Consider the following 18,398-nt stretch of genomic DNA (forward strand, 5'->3'; position numbering starts at 1 on the left):
GGGGACTGCAGGCGACCAGCTCCTCACTACTGTTCCGTCCACAGGCGGAGAGCAGAGCCTATTGTGGGGATGTTTCGCAGAATAAAGAAGAGACAGGTGGTGCAGCTGTTGGAGGAGAGGTACAAGTGCCTCTTGGATACCAGGGGCTCGAAGCTGCAGAGGAAGGTGAAACAGGAGATGGCCGAGATGAGGAAGGCGTGGGAAGAAGGAGCCACAGATGAAAGCAGCCTGGTGATTAAAGCCACCTTGTTTGAAGTGTTTCGCTCCCGAGACCCTCTGTTCCCCTGGAGACAATAAAGCCCCCCTCCGCTCAGGCTAGACCCCGCTACTGAACCCGACTAGACACGAGAACCCGAACCCGGACACTGACCCAGTACCACAAATAAGTCTACCTCCAAATAAAGACTTAATAACTGAACGATGATAACATTGACTTATTACCTCAAATCAAAGACCTTATACCCTCTAATATTGATTTATCAGAAACACACGTGTATCTAAAAATAAGGAGCTTATAACTCATAATATTGACTTATTACGGTCATAATGTCATAATTCTGAGATGGACGTATTTTTTAGTTAAGGTTAAGTGAAGATAAGGTCCTTAATTAGAAGTACCTGACCACACCTGTCTGTGGTCCGATTGATTATGTGGTGACCCATAATGCACTGCATGTTGGTGGTCACCTTTTTGCAAACGTGAGCTTCATGTTTTATGTTGACCACTGGATCAGTCAAATGCAGGCTTGAAAATCATGTGCGCATGAAATTGCAGAAGAAGAAGAAGAGCTTCCTGGAATGTTTAGAGGCTCCATTTACACCAATGATACCAAACCAGGCGGCATGAGGAACAGAACCCACAAAATTACCAATGGAGCGAAACCCTGAAAACACTGGGCCGGCCCTGAAAGGGAAGGAGTCGGCTGGTGTTGTCAGTATCAGGGAGGAGATTTTGGGGTGGGGTGAATGAGGAGACACTGAAACAGCTGCTAGACAGGGCAAGGTTTGGATGACAGAGGTGAGAAACATTGGAACACAGTCCTGAGTGAAGACGACTGGAAGACCAAGACGGTCTCCGCAAAAGTGGACACGCCAAAATCTCAGCCCAAGGCTGCCTCCTGAGAGTTTTTGGGAATTGTCAGTAATAAGTGCAGCACTCAGAAAGCTTCTCGCAGGTGAGACAGCACAGCACGGAGAGTCATCACAGCAGAACGACCGAAAGGCTGAAGTCAGTCATCAGCAATGCCCCTCTACTGAGATTCTACCAGCTTAACAAAGACTGCAAGCTCTGAAGGCCTGGGATCAGTCATCTGAGGAACATGGCTCAAGGTCGAGTCGAGACCGATCACAAACCACTGGAAAACGTGCTCAAGACGTTGCTCCAGAAGCTCCCGAGGACAGGAATTGCACCTTGCAGATGCCCTTAGCAGAGCTTACCTGAAGGAGCAAGCAGAACAGCTCACCTCCCGGTCACGGTGGGAAAACTCAGCTTTCAAAACTGATTCAGCTGCAGATGCAGAACTCCTAGTTATGGAATTCGTCCAGTCAGGATGGCCACAACCAATCAGTCAAATCCCAGACATACAGAGAGCGGCTCACCGGCTCAGTAGGCCCGCTCTTCAGGAAAGCCAGACTTGTAATACCCCAAAGTGCTGAAGAACATTCATGAATCTCATGAGCATGTGATGTACCGTTTTGGCCCGGTAGGTGAACATGGACACAAGAGGGCAGCAGCACACTGTACAACACCACAGAGCAGTATGTACATATACAAATACACCAAACAGCCATAACATTAAAAACATCTACCTAACATTGTGTAACGTCCTCACTTTATGTTCATCAAAACAGCTCTGACCCATTGAAGCATGGACTCCACAAGGCCTCTGAAGGTGTCCTGCTGTGGTCTCTGGCACCAAGACTAACATTAGCAGCAGATCCTTTAAGTCCTGTCCATTCGTCCTGCTTCATCACCTTCATCACTGCCTGATATGTAGATCCACCCTTTCAAAGGTGATGATGAATGTTATTCACCTGGTGTTTGAATGTTCTGGCTGATTGGTCTTCACCTTAATTAGTTTTTAAACTCACAGAAGATCTGAGAGGAAATGAAAGAGAAAAGGCCATTCCTTAAAACAGAACCTTTATTATATATAAAAATGCTTTTGTTACAGAAATGATCACAAGTGTGCACTACACGAGGCATCTGTACAGAAATGAAAGTGTGTAGGCTTCACAGACAGCTGCTGACCGGGACACTAAACGGTCAACAAAACCTTATTTCAGTCACATTCAGGGCTTATTTAGACAGCCTTGTTGCCATGTTGCAGAAGTGGAGCAGGTTTGGATGAACATCTACAGCTATGAGCTCCAGGGGGATGTGAAAAGGGGCAAGAATTGATCTGGATAGCTTTACTGAACAAATACCATCCTGATCATGAAATCATCTGAGAATCAGTAAATATACAGAATATTTCTCATTTTCAGACTGTAGTGAGGATATTATCAGGCTATTTTAAGATAGTTGAAGTTGTTTTGGGTGATTTTATCTACTGAACTTATAAGAAAAAGACTTTATAATAGTCTCCCAACAACCTCAGAATGAGCAATATTTGATGTACTGACTTCAATTAGGATGACCTCACTCTCCAAAATAAACAAATAAATAAATAAACCTCATCCACTCAAAACACACTTACAGTAGAAGTCAGTGGGCACTTGTTTCAGCTACTGCCCATAGACCTCCATTATAAGCGTGCTGTGGGTTGGAAGGTCTTCTGGCGATATTTAAGTTCAGGAGAAAGTGGGAATCAATCTCAGGCCACAGATGCAGCAGATGGGGATCAGGTTGAACGTCCAGTAGAGGTCTTGGCTCTTCTGCTAGCGGACAAGCTTTACTCTGGCTGGTGTTCCCCACACAGTTAGACAAGTCCGACTGTTCAGCTGGTTTAATCTGGTCTGTGAAACGTTTCTGCGCTGTGTCTACATGGTGGTGTGTGGATGTTAATCAGCTCAAATGGAGATTAAAGCAATAGTTTGGCGAAAACTCACCACTTCACTTCACCACAGTCGGTCAGCCCGGATACTGTTGCTTACGCTTTTACATTAGGTACGAGGCTAATGTAGCTAACAATTAATGAAAGCTTATAGCCCACCAATTAGCCTGGTGCTAACTGCAGGCCTAAATTATTACACACTCTGCTCAGAGGGTGTGGAGGAGCTCAGTAATGTCTAACAGACTGGATTACGTGGTTTCTGACACTGCATGACTAAAGTAAACCAAACGTTAAACGCGTTTAAGCCTCGACTGAACTGCTCCGACTATGTGCGTCTGCAGAACGTCCCTCAGGACTAAACCTAATCAGCAAAATCTGCGAGGACACATTTTCTCTAAGTGCTCAACTCTGAAACAAAGACAATCCCAACAAATTAGGCACGGGTACTACGCTGAGCTAGAGGGAACATCTGCATTCAATCAGCTACCTGGATTTACACAAGAGGGGATAAACAGCAATTAATAATAAAAAATAAAATAAGAAATACTCTGCCGTCTGTGAAAACAGACACAAATCTGTGGACAGAAGGGCCGACAGGCAGAGCACTAAAACAAAAAACACTGAAATTTAGCTTAGTTTAACCTAAAACAAAAAATCAAAGTCCAACAGGTCTCCTAAGGTCATCGCTGGAGATTTTGGCAACGTCTGTGATCGCCACTCGCGGAGAGCAGGCCGGAGCCTTTTATGGCAGAGTTTGAACAGTATGTGCTTTAATGCCAGAAACACTGCTGGCTCACAGCTCGGTATCACACACACACACACACACACACACACACACACACACACACACACACACACACACACACACACACACACACACACACACACACACACACCAGGCCAAAAACGTGGAGGCAAACACTCATTAAAAGTAAAAAGATTTCCATGAACCCATTCTTGTCCAAGACCTAACTTTAGTACAACACGGGAACATAAAGCACGGCTTGATCTTTGTGGTGGCCGAGAGTCCAAAATCCAAACAGAGGACACGTTGAGTTTATTACTAAAATACAATTTAAATATAAAAGAAGTGATAAAGATTATTTTAAAAATATTAGCTTGTCTGATTGGTTGAGGGGCGGGGTCTTCAAAGGGTCCTCATGGGCTAACGTTGGGCCCTGGTTTAAAGTTAGGGTGAATGTTTGTGCATCATAGGTCATTCTGACCCAAACGCTGAATTTAATGATGAATTAAACCATTCAAAACCCGCTTTAAAGCCAAGGTTTGTTTCTCAGGCTCAGAGAACATGTTCAGCCACAGTAATGGAGATTTAAGGGTCAGTCAGGTCACAGGTTTACTGCCAATATTCCACTGGTACTGCAGGGCTCTGTGTCTACTGTAGTCTGTCCACCGAGGGACTACACTGTGTAAAATTATCTCCGCAACTTTGAGTGAGAGCTGAGTTCAGTCAGAGTCGGAGGGTTGGGTGAGAAACTGAGCTTCACTGAAGAGACACTGACCCACTCTGATCTCTGTACTGAATGGAAGCAGGTGTCGGTCGCCATGACAACACAGATACAGCCCATAATTGATCTCCTATCCAAACCCACCAGTGAAGCTTCATGAGTCTTCTGAGTTTTATATGGAATGATGATGATGATGATGATGATGAAGGTAAAATAGAGAATAGAGAATCTGAACTAATGCAGTTTTCTTTAGGGACTACGTTCTGTAGCTGCACTACACCCTGCAGCATGTATCCCTCCACCATTTTAATGATCTGGTTTTAAAAGCAGGTTCTAGAGCCGAACTCTTCTCAGAACTCTGGTAGAACCGTGTCTCAGGCATCAGGCAGCGTCTTCATCACCATTAGGTGAAGAACTTTCTGTGAGGAGCTTTTAGTAGAGCTTCAGACGTCTGCTTCCCTTCACCTCCACTGTAGAACCACAGCTCTGACTGGAGGAGCTTATCTAGAACCTCCACTGTAGAACTCCAGCTCTGACTGGGGAAGGTTATCTAGAACCTCCACTGTAGAACTCCAGCTCTGACTGGGGGAGCTTATCTAGAACCTCCACTGTAGAACTCCAGCTCTGACTGGGGGAGCTTATCTAGAACCTTCACTGTAGAACTCCAGCTCTGACTGGGGGAGATTATCTAGAACCTCCACTGTAGAACTCCAGCTCTGACTGGGGAAGCTTATGTAGAACCGAGTGTTTCACACCAAACCCCAAGCCCAAAAACTGTATTTTTCTATTTAGCACATGGTTAGTGCTGCCTCCGAACGTTTGGCCTGCAGTCACGTACACTTTAACTCATATAGGCTCCTTCAGATGAACGGCGCTTCACACGAATATTCAGATACGACTCGTCACGTATACACGTGTACACGTCTGAAAGCTGAAATCCTGCTATGAGATTAATAACATTACAATTAAAAACATGAATCAGTATCAGTATGATTTCACAATCAACCTATGGTCAGTTTTATTTTATATATATTTATATATAAAAGGTCTGTACATGTATATATTTATATACACATAGAGACTTGATTCTGCTGGCTGTTTTCTTTTGTCATTGTTTAGGTTCAGAGTAAAGGATTATGTACAATAGCAGCAAACACACTTTTGGTAAACAGAACTAGCCAAACATTTTGCTTAAAACTAGCCAAACATTTAGCTTGGAACCGTTTCGTATTCACATACAAAACAATTGACAGGACACATAATGACAAATAATTAATTACTTAATTATACATATATACAATATCTCTGCTCTAAATTGTTTGGCAATTTTTTTGGTTTTGTATAATAGTATTTCATAGTTTTTTGTATATAAAGTATTTAAAATGTCTTTCTCTGACCAGTTTCCCCTCTATAGGCTCCGCCCACAAATATGTTTTACAGTAATTACTGTTGTGATGTTGGATTAAGCTTTACCAAAAGCTTAAAAATCCCAAAAATGAACCTTAATGAGAAACTAAATATAAATAAAGCTCTAAATGTAGGTATTGTGATATACACTGAGGAGGAGGAGCTACAGTCTCTCATTAGGGTGAATATTAATAACGCTCTAAATGTAGGTATTGTGATATACACTGAGGAGGCGGAGCTACAGTCTCTCATTAGGGTGAATATTAATAACGCTCTAAATGTAGGTATTGTGATATACACTGAGGAGGCGGAGCTACAGTCTCTCATTAGGGTGAATATTAATAACGCTCTAAATGTAGGTATTGTGATATACACTGAGGAGGCGGAGCTACAGTCTCTCATTAGGGTGAATATTAATAACGCTCTAAATGTAGGTATTGTGATATACACTGAGGAGGCGGAGCTACAGTCTCATTAGGGTGAATATTAATAACGCTCTAAATGTAGGTATTGTGATATACACTGAGGAGGAGGAGCTACAGTCTCTCATTAGGGTTCAATGGGATTTTTAACAGCGTTCACAGTCTGACAGCAGCTACGAAAGAACATGTTTGTGGGCGGAGCCTGGAGAAAGGCATGAAGTCAAAGGTTTTGTCTCATATTATTTTCTAAGTGACGCTGAAAGACAAAATGAAAATCCACTTGCTGTTCACATAATGCTTCACTTATAGTGGTTAGACGAGCCGAAGGGAAAGCATAGAAAATCAGAAACGATTATGTTTCATGCATAAAAGCTGTACAACAAGACTTCAAACAGCCATGCAATGAGCGCTGTACACTTGATCTGATTCTTGGAATTTGTCTCACCACAGAATCCTTGGCTTGTTCGTGTTGTGTATGGAAATGCATGTGGTATCTCTCCTTTCTTGGCTTTGATCTTGTATGAAGGCCGATTTATACTTTTGCGTAGATTCGCTGTTCTTACACCAGGTGAACCTGATTGGTTGAGGAGTGAAGAAAGTGTATGTGGTATCGTTGGATTTGGGACAAGGCCCAAACGCAGCAGCGCCCCCTAGTCCACATATACAAGTATGCTGGCAGGCAACACATCCTCAGACTTGCAGACATGGAATTCTGTTCTGGAGCCGGTTACTCTGCAGCATGGTGGCTCTGGCTGTCCATTAGTGCTGCAACTAGCCATATTTCTATATCCAATTAACCTATCGACTATCATCTGATCAATCAGCCAACTACTCTGCCCTCTCTCTGCTGCCCGCCATCATCTGAAGGTCCATCTGTGCAGCATTTCTTCCGTTATGTTAAATCAATGAAAGTCATCTCCTGTGGGTTACTGCAGTCTGTAGGAATGACCGTGTGCAGGGTATGGACACTACAGAAGTATAATTCGGCCGCTGAGGAGTCCGGGACGGGGTCAGGGTCGGGGTCAGGATGAGTCTTTGCAGGGAGAGTGTAGGCGGGGTCAGGATGAGTCCGTGCAGGGCGAGGGGGGCGGAGGGCACAGGTGGAAATAACTGCGCTCTGTAGAAGGGGAGGGGGGGCAGCTTTCCTCTGCAGACATATACTGGCTGCGGGGCGTGGGTGGGGGCGGGTACGGGTCAGAGTCTGAGTTCAGGTCCATGTAGTATTTGTTGCTTTTCCAGCGGCTGGTGGTGTAGTCACTGTCACACACGTCTGTGCTGCAGGGAGTGGTGGGCGGGGCCGCGCCACGCATCACATACAGCCTATAGCGAGTGATGAAGGAAAGGTATGAGGGGGGGGGGGAGAATCCACATTAAATATTAAATTATTCATAGTAGACAAAAAAGTATTGTAAACTTTAATTTGGGTTCTACTTTGAAAAACAAAACATTTAAGTGTGTGTGTGTGTGTGTGTGTGTGTGTGTGTGTGTGTGTGTCACACACCTGTACGACCGCGTGGTGGAGGGGCTGTTTGAAGAGTAGAACATTTCAGTGTTGTAGAGTGAACGGTCTGTCGCTGGAGATGGAGGAGGGTTCAGGATCTACACACAGACACAGCAAATGTTCATTTCACCTAATAACAGACGGTTCTCCTTCATTTTAGGCAAGAAAATCCTTCAAAGGCTTTAATCGTATGTGCAGTAGACCCCACATGTCAACCATCCCACAGTGGTGAAGGAGGAATAAACACCTGTGGGTAGAAGTTAGCTTTAGTGCTCGAGGAGCTGCTGGATGACGCTCCGGTCACATGATTACGGTCATACAGTGGAGCTCCGCTGCTGCTGCTGCCCATCAGACTCATTGAACTCATCATAGACTTCCCACAACCTGCAACACACACACACACACACACACACAATTGTCAAGTCAAGTCAAGTCAAGTCAAGTCAAGTCAAGTGGGTTTTATTGTCATTTCAACTACATACAGAGTACAACGTTCCTCTAGGACCATGGTGCAACATAGACAGTGCATACAAAACACAAGTACAACACAAACAAACAAGTGCAGACAGAGAATAATAAATAATTGCCGGAATTGCATTCTGATTATTAAAACTGATAGCACAGTAATTCTCACACCAAAACAACCAGATGTCTGTATGTTTGGGTGGAGTGGGACCCTACACACTGGTGTGTGAGGGTCTTTGTCGTACCTGTGAAAGTGCCGTGCTGGGAGTTGGTTGGGGCGATGAAGTTAAGGGGGACGTGGGGGGTCCCACTGATGTAATCATGAGGGAATCCTCCGTTCTGACCTTTGTAGCGTCGACACACCACACGCTGGCACACAAAGCACATCCCACCCAAAACAAACACAGACAGGATGATGCCGATGACGGGGCCGATGGTGTTTGTGTGCCGCTGATCGTTTGTGGAGGGCGGGAAATCTGAGGAGTGACCAGCAAGACATCAATCAACTAAAATGACCAATAATAGAATAGAAATAATATAGTAAATAAAAATACTGCGGGTTTTTAGTTTGAGAATGGAGTTTGCGTGACGGAAAGTGATGATGTTTGATGGAAAATGCTGAAGAAGAAGAATTAAGGTGTCTGGGTGGAGACTGAAGGTAAATGAAGGTGTCTGGGTGGAGACTGAAGGTGTCTGGGTGGAGAATGTGTTGATATATAAAGTGTGATGGAGAATGCTGGCGACCGTTGCGCTCACCACAGAAAAGCTCATCTGATCCGTCCATACAGTCGGAATATAAGTCGCACTGCTGCTTCTTCAGGATGCACTTATTATTGCTGCAGCGGAACTGGTTGGGCATGCAGATGGCTGGATGAAGGACAGATCAGAAGACAAATAATAAAAGATATTAGTGCAGCAGAAGATACGCTAAACAAGCCTCCAAAACGCCAAAAGACACTACATGGACAAAAGTATTGGGACACCTGCTAATTCACTGCCTTTTCTGAAATCAAGGGTATTTTTTTTAAAAAGCGTTAGTGAGGTCAGGATGTTGGATGATGATCACCACCCCACCTCATCATCCCCAACTCCCCAACTCATCCCAAAAGTACTGGATGGAGCTCCACTATCATTCCAGAGTTCTTCCACTGTTCTTCCACTGCTCCACAGCTATATGCTGGGGGCTTTATACCCCTCTAGCCCACGCCTGCCATTAGACAGGCCATAGGTTTAGAAATAAAAGCTATAAAATCTATAAATATTTATCTATAAAAGCTCACCAGACGAAGCATGATCTCTAGCTATATTTTCATCCACAATCCTCAGAAAGAGCCACAACACTGTCTAAAGCTAAGTGTAACAGTGTGACCTCTGTGTGCATGTGTGTGGGCAAGTGTGACCGTACTGTCGCAGTCCTGTTCATCAGAGCCGTCTGCGCAGTCTGGCTCGCCGTTGCAGCGCAGCTGAGCGTCCACACACTGGCCCTTATCACACTGGAACTGCAGGTCAGAGCACACGGGGCAGTTCATCTCGTCACTGTGGTCAGCACACTCAGCGATGCCGTCGCAGCGCCACGCCATGGGGATGCAGTCGATCTCACCTGTGGCGCAGGTAAACTGCTCACTGGAGCAGGTGGGTGGCTCTAAGGGGGAGAGGGAGTTAATTTTAGAACAGGTGTGTGTTTAAAGCCACAGACAGAACATACACAGTCACGCGGCTAATACAGCAGCTGGAAATAATACTTTCATCAAATATCAATACACACACACACACACACACACATCCCTTGTTTTCTAGGCATTATTAATGCTTATTAGTTGAGTGATGAGATAAACTGCGTTTTATTAGTACTGTACACAGAATAATCATATGGTCCCCACTGTCATTTTGACAGATTGTAATACACTGTAGGAAGTGTAGGGGGCGATATGGCTTATATTGTATTCCTGCAGTAACAGAAAAACTGAAACAGTGTGTTTCATTGGTCATGTGACTCAAACCTCCACAGCTGAGCAGGTTCTGCAGCAGCACCAGGTGCATGGGGCACGAACAGCGGGGCGTCCCATCACCCTTGGCGATGCAGATGTGAGAGCAGCCACCGTTGTCACGGGAACAGGGGTGAGATGCTGGGGAGAGAGTTGCAGAAAGAAGATCATCACACTGTGCATCAGAATTCCAATCACAGCCACACCTGGATGACAAAATGATAATTATTACATTCTAATTATTGAATTCTGGTTGATGTTAAGGAATTTTAAACCAATACATTAAAGACATTAAACATACCGTTTCCTCAATCCAGGGGCAAAGTGTTGAGCTTAAAATAGCTAAATAGTTACAGCTTTGGTACACTAGGTGGTGATGTTTGCTTTTACTCATTATACCTATTCTATTTATTTATTTATTTATTTATTTAAGTGTAAATAACTGAATACATACATAAACACAATTTAATTTTCTTTTCTGAATTTAACAGACTAGAAACAAACAAAACATATTTCTAGATGCCACATCTCAATTTTGCTGGTAAATTTAGTAAATTAAAAGTAGTTTATGAAAATGTCCAGAAGTGTGTCTCTGTAGAGGAAGCGGCTGTCGCTTTCAAAATCATGTGATTTGAACGTTTGCATATGATATAATCTTTTCTCTTGGGCTCTATGAAAACACATGGTCATGTATTTTTTCTTCAAGCGTCAAAGTACTGATAATCTGAGCTTGAGGAATTGTATAGAACAATAATCAATACCAATCAATATCAAATAATATGTAAAAATACGCTAAACATTATTAGTAGAGATCGTACCGAACTCCTCGGGCTCCATGTACTCCACGGCATGGATGCCGGTCAGGTACTGGATCCGTCCCTGGATTCGTGTCCGTTTGTCCCCTGAGCGCTTGTCCACTCGCTCGATCATCTGCTGCTGTTTGTCAATCCAGTACAGGTGATCACCCAGAACGGTCAGACCAATCGGCTGCAGGATGTTGGAGTCCTGCAGGACAATCCGATTTGCTCCTGGGTAAGAACGAGAGAGGAGAGAGAGAGAGAGAGAGAATTTTAAATTTTGTTTAAGTCACGCCCGCTGACCCGCACCTCAAACCTCACGTCACACCCATTCACAGCACCTCAACCTCATTTAAGCCACACCCACTTAGTCGCTTACCCTATTTTCTGCTTTAAGCCACACCTACGTACAGCACCCATTTATATATAAAAAAAGACATCTAATTAATTAATATCTTAAATAATTGTTAGATAATTATTCATTATAATGCTATTAAAGTGGTTATTAACAGTCAGCTCTGAGAAGAGGACATACTTATGATACTAATGATGGCAGTTTAATTTTTTCTTTTAGGCCCTGATGATTTCACTAAAGACTAATTTCCCTTTAGGGACGGTAACGTACAGACAATCGCAGTCCAACTCAGCCATTCCGAACCCACAGCGCTCTGAGGGAGTTTACTCTCCTTCACGGTCTAATCAATCAGTGATTTTTCATTTCTGAGATCCAATCCTGCTGTGAGTAAGTGAGCGTGATGATGAAACCTCTCTCCCTCCCGTATTTGTTTAGTCTCTGTAATTTTGACTGGCGATGTGTGTTTGGGAGGGAGATTAAAATCTTGCTGTTGAGGTTATGGATCAGAAATCAGTCTCTGCTGACGTTCTTTTCACACACTGTTCCGCAATCACGTCTGATTACGATCAGCCTGCCAGATAAATAACGCAGGTTTTGATTGGCAACATAGCTGAAACAGAGCGTTCCGGCTGGAGCAGCCAGACGGCTCCGGAGAGTCCAACACCAGCAAAACACTGATCCCACAACCTGGCCCCCAAACACAGTTCAGCTACACACTGATCCCACAACCTGCCCCCCAAACACAGCTCAGCTACACACTGATCCCACAACCTGCCCCCCAAACACAGCTGACCACCCTCAGTCCCTTCAGTCCTGCAGCAAAATGACCCCAAATCCTGTGTGTATTGATCTGGGAAGTGTCCCGACTGTAACTCACCGGATAGGTCGCTGCTCTCGATGCGTTTGAGGTCGGCGTCCACCCAGAACAACTTGCCCAGCTTGTTGTCGAGTGCAAGCGCCACGGGTCGGATCAAACCGGTCGTGAAGAGCGACTCCCTCTCCGTCCCGTCCAGAGATGCCCCCTCGATCTTAGCCGAGCGGTCCTGTAGCGTGGTGAAGTACATGTACCTGCAGAACACAAACAGAGAGCCAGAGAGGATCACATGCTGCTCTCAGACGGTTTACACCTGTTCTGAATGACCGTGTCAGCAGATCCCCAGAAACGGACAGGGTTAAAAACACAGGGTTCTGGATTCAATCAGTATTAATCATTATACTAGCACAGTCTGCTGGGCGGCCTGACTGTTCATTCGGTACAGCGTTTAAATGTCCTCCTGTGGTCCACGGATAACGACAGCAGGCTGGCACGCAAACACTCCTGAAGGACCACTGGGCTTTTCCACGTCCGCCTGGTTTAAAGGAAACCTGCTCGCTTCTCGTGATTACGGAGGAGAGGAAGACGTTAGAGGTCCTAGAACAGGGCTGCTCAATCCTGGTCCTGGAGATCTACCACCCTGAAGAGTTCAGATCCAACACAGCTGACTCTAATGTTCAGTGCCTCCTCGAGGCCTTCAGTATCTGGATCAGGTGTGTTAGATTCAGGGTGGAGCTACACTCTGCAGGGTGGAGGATCTCCAGGACCAGGATTGAGCAGCCCGGTCCTAAAAGATCCTAAGAAACGAAAGGCTTTCTGACGTCAAACTGAGCTTTAAACACGTTTCTGTTTTCCTTCTAAAGTGCAGTTCAGAAACTTTAGGAATCTCTTTTGAAGATCGCAGTGATGCCAGGTTTGTTAATTATGTGCATCAGTAGTAATGTAAGCCGCTGTTAACCTACTCATCACTACTCATCATTGTTTCTATGCAAAAGAATAAATGAAAATACTGTGATTCACAGTGAAACTGACAAAAGCCTTTAAAATCTTAAAATTCTGTGATCCACATTTCTGGCCCAGCCCTGCATGATATTAATTCTTCACTGGACTGTTTTTACAGCCTGACTATCTCATGTTTAGTCTGCGCTCAGTCTGTATCAGTAAAGCAGAGCTTCTTCTGACTGCTTTAAAGCAACTGTGTGGGAAAACTCCCTCCATCTGTTACTGATTTCTCTCCGACTCTTCTGCCGTCTCTCGGTCCAAAAAACAGCCGAACCTGTTTAAGCGCTGTCTCAGTGAGTTGGGGGGGGGGATTACACTGATACTGAAGCCGCCGCGCTCTGACGTGTTCTTTCAGCATATGTTAGCCGTGTTAGCCTAGCGTCTCCCTTATTGTTTGGTATGTCTTGGCTGATCGACTGGATCTGAGATCAATCATGATCCTCTGATTTTTCACTGAACTGCTCCTTTAATCCCTACCTTAAAACGGACCTGACCAGCCATCCCTCAAACTCTTCCTCTTTTTAACTGTAATTATAAAGCAAGTCTGAGAAAGATGATACACTACATGTCCAAATGTTTGTGGACACCTCTTCTAAAAAATGCATTCAGCTACTTTAAGTTGCTCCCATTGCTGACACAGTTGGCAAATGCACACATACACACAGCTTGTCTAGTCATTGAGCTGTGGGACTTTCGGGACGAGTTGGGGACGATGAGGTGGGGTGGTGATCATCATTAAATATCCTGACCTCACCAACACTCTTTTTGCTGAATGCAATCAAATCCTTATAGCAATGCTCCTCCTCCAAAATCTAGTAGAAAGACTTCTTCTCTGGACAGTAGAGACAGTTACTCCAACAGAAGCAGGATGAACCCTTGATTTCAGAAGAAACAGTGAATGATCATGTCCCAATACTTTTGTCTGTACAGCGTATATAAATGGAAAATTGTTGTATTTATTCTGACTATTATTATTATTATTATAAGTATTAATGAAGGGCGTATTGTTATATGTACTATTAATGTACGCCCCTCTCTTCTCACCATCCCACGGCCATGAGAGTGAAGTGGGCCGGGAAGTGTGTTACTCTATAGACACACGTGCGCACACACGCACACACGCACACACGCACACACGCACACACGCACACACGCACACACGCACACACGCACACACGCACACACGCACACTTCTAAAGATCTCACCCTTTCTCTGCGTTGACCACGATGGCGCGGGGTTTGTCCAGGTCATCTCTCAGCACCTCCCCCACAGTCTGCCCATCCATCCGCTGGATGTTGATGGTGTTGGTGGTCTCGCAGGTCCAGTACACGGTGCGGCTGAAGGGGTCCAGGCTGAGGTCATACGGCTGTTTGGCCTGCTGGGTGGGACTGGGAGACACAACTGTAGCAGCCTGGCAGCACACACAGAGACACACAAAGAGACACACAGTTCTTTATTATATATATATATATATATATATATATATATATATATATATATATATAGGGATGAGGAGTGAGCAGTTATTGACTAAATTTGCTGGATTAGTGCCAAGACTTTCTCAGGTGTACCTGCAATGTTCTAGGGGTAAAAGGTGAGCACAGTGGGTTACCTGAGAGCCATCATCTCTGGCCCGGCGGACGTTCTGCCTTCCGTCCACCCAGTAGACGAGGCGCTCAAGAGGGTCGAAGCTGATGGCCCGTAGGTTCTTCAGAACGTGAATAGGCAAAATCATGTCTGGACTCTGCTCGCCCAGAACCATCCGACTGATGGAGCTCCGCTGACTGAAAAGCAGAAAACTGGAGGGAGCTGGAGAGAGAGAGAGAGAGAAAGAGAGAGAGAGAGAGAGAGAGAGAGAGAGAGAGAGAGAGAGAGAGAGAGAGTGAAGCGAGAGAGTAAGTGCAAGTACTGGGTGTGTGATACTCTAGGTAGGCAGTTGCATGCTAAGTGGTGAGATCACCGTTTCTTGCCACATTAGCCTCGTAGCAGCAGCGCTGATGGACTGCATGTGGAATAAAGAACAAACTGTAAATCAGAATCTGGACGAACTATCGCTTTAATCCGACCCAAATGTAAAATGTAGAATGACTGGTTCTGGTGGCCGAAAGCCACGACTTTCTAATGGGCCGCCAGTGCAGCAAGTTCACCTGGACCATAAACAGCCATGACTCACTGTAACCTCAGAAAGCCTCTGAAACACATGTGGAAGGTTTTTACTGCAGTTAGGGAACTGATGTGTTTCTGCTACACTAATGACTCCAATCAGCCTCAGTACACCTCTCCTTCCACGAGCCTCCAGCCTCCAGCTCCACTCTCTTCATATCAGGGGTTGGAGAACTCTCCCCACTGAGTGATTAACTGTCTGAAAGCTCTTTAATGTGCGCATGTTCTTCATAAGGTATAAAAATAAAGGGTATTAACTGAGTCTTCCTCATAGCACTGCCTATAAAAATACCCGGCAGTGACTACTCAGCTGCATAAGCCCTATATGTCCATATATGTTTGTGGACAACCTTTCTAATGAATACATACAGCTACTTTGCTAGCACAGATGTCTAGTGTCTGTATTTCCAATAATAGGTATTGTGATATACACTGAGGAGGCGGAGCTACAGTCTCTCATTAGGGTGAATATTAATAACGCTCTAAATGTAGGTATTGTGATATACACTGAGGAGGCGGAGCTACAGTCTCTCATTAGGGTGAATATTAATAACGCTCTAAATGTAGGTATTGTGATATACACTGAGGAGGCGGGGCTACAGTCTCTCATTAGGGTGAATATTAATAACGCTCTAAATGTAGGTATTGTGATATACACTGAGGAGGCGGAGCTACAGTCTCTCATTAGGGTGAATATTAATAACGCTCTAAATGTAGGTACTGTGATATACACTGAGGAGGTGGAGCTACAGTCTCTCATTAGGGTGAATATTAATAACGCTCTAAATGTAGGTATTGTGATATACACTGAGGAGGCGGAGCTACAGTCTCTCATTAGGGTGAATATTAATAACGCTCTAAATGTAGGTATTGTGCTATACACTGAGGAGGCGGGGCTACAGTCTCTCATTAGGGTGAATATTAATAACTCTAAATGTAGGTATTGTGATATACACTGAGGAGGCGGAGCTACAGTCACTCATTAGGGTGAATATTAATAATGCTCTAAATGTAGGTACTGTGATATACACTGAGGAGGCGGAGCTACAGTCTCTCATTAGGGTGAATATTAATAACGCTCTAAATGTAGGTATTGTGATATACACTGAGGAGGAGGAGCTACAGTCTCATTATGGTGAATATTAATAACGCTCTAAATGTGATTGTTACTCACAGCTGCAGTTTCGTCCGTTTGGGTCGAGTGTGTAGTGTGAGGCGCAGCGGCACTGTGCCCCAGACGGGGATGCCAGGCAGAGGTGGGCGCAGTTCCCGTTACTATGTGAACACTCATTAGAGCCGTCCTGCCGAGATGAGTGGAACACCAGGATGTCCATAACGTACTCCAGCTGTCCCTGCACCACTGTCCTGTTCAGACCACTGCGCTTATCTGCACGCTCGATACTGCGCAGTGTCCAGTCTGTCCAGTAGATGTAATCGCGGTACTGCGTCAGGCCGAACGGGTGGGGAAGATCATCCGCAACTATCTCCCTCTGCAGGCCTGGAGGGAAAAAACAGGATAAAAACACTGCAGTTCAGAGCGGACAGAGGAACACATCACTCCAGGTTTTAGTAAGAGGGCTATTAAACCTGTCCGGTAAAGAAAACCTGGAGCTCACAGAGTTCAAAGATTACTGATTAGAACGTACTTATATTTCCTATACTTGAGTTTTATGGCGAAGCATAAATTATCTGAACTATTTTTCTGAATATTTGGAGAAAAACTGTGTTGCTTACTGCGGCCTGGTAATGGACTTAAAGCTACAGGTGACAAGTGTTCAGTTTCTCACCCTGCATGTTGGTGGACTCGATCATGCAGGTGTCCAGATCGGTCCAGTAGAGGCGTTGGTCAGCGTAGTCAATGGTCAGACCGTTCGCTCTGCCCACTTTATCCACGAGAGTGACTATGTTGGTGCCGTCCATGTGAGCTCGGGCGATCCGTGGCCGACCCCCCCACTCCGTCCAATACATATACCTGCAGAAATAAGAAACATGGGTCCTTTACACACTGCCTTATCTTCCAATAATTGACTGTAATACACTACAGGAAGCGTAGGGGGCGCTCTAATATTCATATTATCCAGTTTTGTTTTGTTTTTAATAATCGAGCCCAACGCTCTTGTAGCTGAATGCAATCAAATTCTCACACCAATGCTCCTTCAAAATCTAGTGGAAAGTCTTCTTCTCTGGACAGTAGAGACAGTTACTCCAACAGAAGCAGGATCAACTAGGAATGAGCAGGCGTCCCAATACTTTTGTCCTTATAGTGTAGATATGATAATGCAGCACAAGGTTAAACTCCAGAACTACAGGCTGCGTCGGATGCTAAAGCTAAAAGGCTAAGGCTGTATCTGGTAGAGGCAGTAGTGCGTCAGAAGCCACAGGAATGCCTGCAGGACATGAGTTCACTCTCAGAGCCACACGCCAAGGCCACAGCATGTTCACACACGCGTGCCTTACACCACACACACACACGCGCGCGCACACACACACACACACACACACACACACACACACACACACACACACACACACACACACACACACACACACACACACACACACACTCCGAGAACCGTGCCCTAGAGGAACGCCACAATGCAGAACCACTGCCAATGAGCGTGTTAGAGGTTTACCTTCTAGAAATTAAAACTAAGAATCATTACAGTGATTACATAACCACTGCCCTACCGCCATCAAACACCCCACACCTGCATCGCCACATGGCTGCTAATGTCACGGCAGGAACACCGAGGAGCAGCAGGGCTGGGACACTGCTGAAGAATGGGGCGGTAGAGGTGCTGTAGAGGAACCGCAGTGCTCTCTCAGATCTGCAGCCTGTTTGTTACTGAAGTAGAAAATATCAGATCTGCATTTTTTAACACGGGTCAGCACTTTAACTCTCAAGTGCAGTAAGAGTAAAAAGGGTAATTGTAATTAATGTAACTAATGTAATTTACAAGGAACAGATTTAGCTCCATAACAGGATGTAAACAGGATAACTCCAGTTATCCTCCCCCAGCTAAA

The 18,398-nt window shown here is 44.9% G+C and overlaps 1 protein-coding gene across 1 annotated transcript in view; it reads right to left on the reverse strand.

The window, feature by feature from the left end:
- Nucleotides 1-2,126: 2,126 nt before the first annotated feature.
- lrp5 (low density lipoprotein receptor-related protein 5) overlaps nucleotides 2,127-18,398 on the reverse strand; it is a 64,801-nt gene continuing 48,529 nt past the window's right edge. Inside the window, exons 12-24 of the mRNA XM_072664329.1 lie at nucleotides 17,162-17,346; nucleotides 16,549-16,872; nucleotides 14,824-15,020; nucleotides 14,417-14,622; nucleotides 12,272-12,462; nucleotides 11,061-11,270; nucleotides 10,258-10,383; nucleotides 9,663-9,899; nucleotides 9,014-9,124; nucleotides 8,503-8,733; nucleotides 8,040-8,176; nucleotides 7,793-7,890; nucleotides 2,127-7,611 (exon numbers count right to left, since the gene is read on the reverse strand). Coding sequence (XP_072520430.1) covers nucleotides 7,350-7,611; nucleotides 7,793-7,890; nucleotides 8,040-8,176; nucleotides 8,503-8,733; nucleotides 9,014-9,124; nucleotides 9,663-9,899; nucleotides 10,258-10,383; nucleotides 11,061-11,270; nucleotides 12,272-12,462; nucleotides 14,417-14,622; nucleotides 14,824-15,020; nucleotides 16,549-16,872; nucleotides 17,162-17,346 — 2,515 coding nt within the window. The 3' untranslated portion in view covers nucleotides 2,127-7,349. The remainder of the gene's footprint in view (nucleotides 7,612-7,792; nucleotides 7,891-8,039; nucleotides 8,177-8,502; nucleotides 8,734-9,013; nucleotides 9,125-9,662; nucleotides 9,900-10,257; nucleotides 10,384-11,060; nucleotides 11,271-12,271; nucleotides 12,463-14,416; nucleotides 14,623-14,823; nucleotides 15,021-16,548; nucleotides 16,873-17,161; nucleotides 17,347-18,398) is intronic.

Source organism: Salminus brasiliensis, chromosome 19, assembly GCF_030463535.1.
Source record: "Salminus brasiliensis chromosome 19, fSalBra1.hap2, whole genome shotgun sequence".
In the NCBI taxonomy this organism is placed as follows: domain Eukaryota; kingdom Metazoa; phylum Chordata; class Actinopteri; order Characiformes; family Bryconidae; genus Salminus; species Salminus brasiliensis.